Genomic DNA, 4,557 nt, shown 5'->3' with positions numbered 1-4,557 from the left:
GATTACTACAGCCTACATGAAGTAGCCTAGGAAGTAGTCTGCTGTTAATTCTGAGACAGTAACATACATACAACATGTAAAAATTGCAATCCCAATACCGTTAATGATGAGGTTGAGCTGAATTTTAGTGTTCAGGGAGATGAAAGTCAGATATGTGTCTCTGGTTTCTGCTCCACACCAGTAAACTCCAGCATCTCTCACACTCACATTACTGATGCTCACTGTAACAACTCTCTCTTCATTTCTCTCTGATGAACCACTCATTTCTGTCACTTTAGATGAGCTGATGGTTTGGCAGATGTGAATATCATCCTCTTTGCAGAAATGAACTTCATGCTCCTCTGGGATCTGACAGGTGATGTTGACTTCTCCACCAAGATACACAGATTCAGTCACACTCTTTGGATATTTTATATCTGTTAACCAAGAAAAATGCATACAAATCAGAACGGATTGCCCAAACATGCAAGATAAAGTAAAGTTTCCTCACCGTGTCTGACGTTCAGCTGTAGTTCAGTGAAGCTCTCAGTATAGTCAGATACGTTCACTCCACACCTGTATGTTCCTGCATCTGCAGCTTTCAGCTCTCTAAAAAACACCATCAAGACTCCTGCTCTGGTGTCGTCATATAAAGAAACATCTCCATTCTCCATCCATTTATCCTGAACTCCTGGATTATTCCTCTCTGAACATCCATCTGATTCTTTACAGATGTATTTTGGTTTGGTTTTGTATTGAGGATGTTCACACTTGATCATCAAACTTCCTCCTGAGGAGCCGCGCACTCTAGACACGCCCACTTTAGCTGTCAATCACAAATATCTTATTGAATCACATTTATCAAATGTGACATCTATAGCAAATATGGAAGAAACAAACATTGTAAATTTTCAATCACAAATATCATTAAATCTATTATTAAATACTACAATGTATAAACTTTTATACCAGATTTGATTGTCAGTTTGTTGTACTTACTAATAATATGTATATGAACAGTTTTAATAATGGAGTAACTGTACAAGTCTCTGTTGATCCAAACTCCACATAAATAAACTCCTCCATCATCTGGTGTCACAGCAGTGATTCTCACACTGAATATGTTTTTATGTTTGTCATCAAAAATACTGAATCTTTCTTCCTCATTCCATCTGCTGTAAATCATCTCAATAGAGTCTTTTCCTTCTTTGAATATGATCTTGGGATCATTTATATAATTGTATGAATATTCACAGCCAAAACTGGCAGTTTCTCCAATATTCACCATCACTCTCCTTGACACTTTACAACATGAGTCATTCACAAAATAAGAAATGTATTTCCTATCTATAAAAGATTTGAAGTGATCAGCAGTTTTACAAACATATGTTGATATTTAAATTACTGACCTTCTTCCACATTCAAAGTCATATCAATGAACCACTGCCCTTCGACCCCAATCCTGTAACTTCCAGCATCTTGTGTGTTCAGTTCTCGAATGTAGATCATGAGCTCTCCGTTATCATTGGAAAATAAAGCGTATCTTCCTTCATTAATCCATTTATCATGTTTCTTATCATTTATTATTATACTCCACTCAGGTTATTTGACCATATATTTAACAGAGTCACTGGACCAAAGTTTCCCAGAATCCACAAGAACACTTCCTCCAGAATATCCCGTGATGCTAAAGCATCTCACTGCAGCTGTCAATCAGATTGATACTGTGATCAGAAAGATGATGAACAGAAAACAGCATCATTACTGCAGTGATGAAAGAGAAAAGCTCTTACCTGAGATCAGGTAGAAAGTGAGGAAGATGAGGAGGATCTTCATTGTGAGTTGAGTTCAGTCTTCTTTCTGCTGAATGATCTCTGTGTGAATCTCTCTGTCTCTACATCTGTCTGCTTTAGTTACTTCCTCTTTATTCAGCTCTTTATCAGTAATGAGCAGCTTTACTGGCTCCTCCCACCATCACCACTGACTGAATATCACATTAATCACACTGAAAGAGCGCCACCTAGTGGAGTTACACTGTCTGATACTCAGAGCTCACACAGGTTTCATGTTCTCATGTATATAAGGACAAATGACACTGAAGCAGATCAGATCAGCATTATTTTAATCTCCCACTAGAGGGCAACTGGGCATATAAATTCACTGAGGTCTTCTAGAGTCTGTACAAGGCACTCTTGGAAATGAAAAAAGAAAAAAAAAGAAAAAGCATCTGATTTGGGTTTTTGACATTTTTATTAGTTGTAAGAATCATTAACAGCTTTTTATGAGGAAACATATCATATCCGACTGCTTTTGATCTGTTTGGAAAAATTATGCATAAAATAATAAAAACATGATAGGTTTGTGGATTCAGCACCATGGACAGCAGCTTTCAGACAAACTACAGCATCATTGATGACAGTTCAACATCAGTTTATCTGCTTCTTTCTTTACACTTTGACTTTGAGCATAATAACATCTGCATTAAAATAATGGCTGTAATTATCAAATATTTGGCCAAAATTTCATTCCTCCAGATTCATTCTTAGTTTTTAAACAAACAGGAGGCGAGTAAATCAGTGTCATTTAAAATTAATCAAACCAGAACACAAGAAAATAAATGTATGTTCTCTATCAACCACCACAAAATAGTGCATAAAACTAATTTTAATGAAACAAGGAAGTGTAATGTTTAGTAGAACTGTAACATTACCTCAGATTCGCCACTAGATAGAGCCAGAGGTTTCAATAAGACAGCTGTTTTTGCGTTTACTGTAGGTGCTTCAAAACTAATAACAAATGCAATGAGGAACAGGAAACAAACACTATCAGTAGAGAGATTCAATACAGGTCGTCTGCACAGCTTACAAGAACAAAAATAAAAATACCAATAAATGAGACTGTCATTTTGTGTTTACAATCTGACAAGTTCTCAGACTTTATTCTTTCAGACTAAAACACATGCAGTATCTTTATTGTATATCCTTAACATGCAATAGCCCTCAATAAATTTGACAAAATAAAAGCGTTCATCCAGTGTCATATATTCTGAATATGTACAAATCTAGTCTGATATATTGTTTGAAATTAATCATTTTGATACTTTAGCACGTCAGAATATGGTGTTTAATATAATAATGTATATACTGTATAATTATAAACTTCGATAATTTATTTTAGTCATGTTGTTTGGGTTTAAGATAATGTGAGATTCACGAGATTCACGAGCGACCGTTAGTTAAACCACTGCTCCAAAAAATACCATATAAATCGTCAATTTGTTTCTTGGTGTGTCATTGCAGGTCTTCTGAAGTCATAAAACAGGTCCGCGTGAGAAACAGATCCAAATGTAACTCATTACTCAATAAAAATCCTGTTCTAGCTGATCTGCCTGTTCACTCATTCGAAGATTCACCCGCGAACTTAGTTTTCATTCAACGGATGCGCTGCGCCATATAAGGAGAAAAGGGAGGAGTCGAAACTGCGCTTAAACCTCATTGGCTCTCTCGCGTGAGTGTCGTTGCATTTGAATATTTACGATCTAAATAAGAACTGAAGGTTCTGTGTGCCATAGCCATAGTGCATCACAGTCTGACACAAAAACAGTTCAAAACCCGTCTGTTTGATTTGCTGTTTCAAGTACTGATGTATTATTTCAGGTCTTATTATTTCAGGAGAGATTCCAGTGCGACTGAGAGCAAAAGACACTGAAGGATTCGAAATTTAATAATGCATTCTTACTTATTTATAACATTTGGTTGTACTTGTTAGCAAAAACAATTCTGAGCTTCCGTCAAGTAAAAATTTCAGATATCTACAATAGAAACTTGGAGAAAGAATTATATATAATGATTTTTATTTTTTAAATGTTCCACACAATTAAAGCATCTTTATTACGGAGTGGAAAATGTGTTAAGAGTGGGTACTTTAGAACAATTTCCTGTTTTTACCACACATGCAGGGGCTGAAGGGCTTTGGTTTGACCCAAAGAACTTAAACACACACAAGAAAAGATAAAAAAAACCACAAGAGCAGCACATGTTGATGATCTTTAGCACACTGACCACAGTAATAAACAACCCTGCAAACACAAAGCACTGAGACATTTACAAGAAAGTCACTTTACATAGTAAACATAGAATAAACAAATAAAATAAAAAAACTGGGTTAAAGAGCTTTTTTTCTTTCTGAAATTAAACACCTTGATTAAACAAATAACAAAAACTTATTTTTACTTAAAATATTCTTGTAAACATTCAAATTTGCTGTCTGATGATGATCAAACCCATAATATTCCAACATCAGAAACTGACATTACACATTCAGTAATTATGTTACGTTATGTTCTGTTAAAGAAATATTTACATGAATTGTATATTAGTGTCTGTAAATGTACTAAATGCACTAAACAATAAAATAGTGACATTTAAAGTATTTTTAATAGACATTTTCTTCCATTGATTTGGTGGCTCATTGTTTTGATTTAGTTTGATCATAAACATTTTCAGTCGTTTTCTCAATTCATTATTTCAGTAAATGTTGCAGGTGAATCCCTGAATGAGCAGCTCTTAGTCTTTATTG

At 34.9% G+C, this 4,557-nt stretch overlaps 1 protein-coding gene across 1 annotated transcript in view; it reads right to left on the bottom strand.

Moving 5' to 3' along the window:
* LOC122144987 overlaps window positions 1–1,410 on the bottom strand; it is a 4,664-nt gene extending 3,254 nt beyond the window's left edge. Inside the window, exons 1-3 of the mRNA XM_042756215.1 lie at window positions 1,389–1,410; window positions 491–805; window positions 99–416 (exon numbers count right to left, since the gene is read on the bottom strand). Of these exons, the coding sequence (XP_042612149.1) occupies window positions 99–416; window positions 491–805; window positions 1,389–1,410 (655 nt within the window). The remainder of the gene's footprint in view (window positions 1–98; window positions 417–490; window positions 806–1,388) is intronic.
* Window positions 1,411–4,557: the final 3,147 nt, after the last annotated feature.

This window comes from Cyprinus carpio, unplaced genomic scaffold (assembly GCF_018340385.1).
Source record: "Cyprinus carpio isolate SPL01 unplaced genomic scaffold, ASM1834038v1 S000006815, whole genome shotgun sequence".
Taxonomy (NCBI): Eukaryota; Metazoa; Chordata; class Actinopteri; order Cypriniformes; family Cyprinidae; genus Cyprinus; species Cyprinus carpio.
Note: the sequence above shows the minus strand (reverse complement) of the source record. Positions and strands in the feature narration are given on the sequence as shown.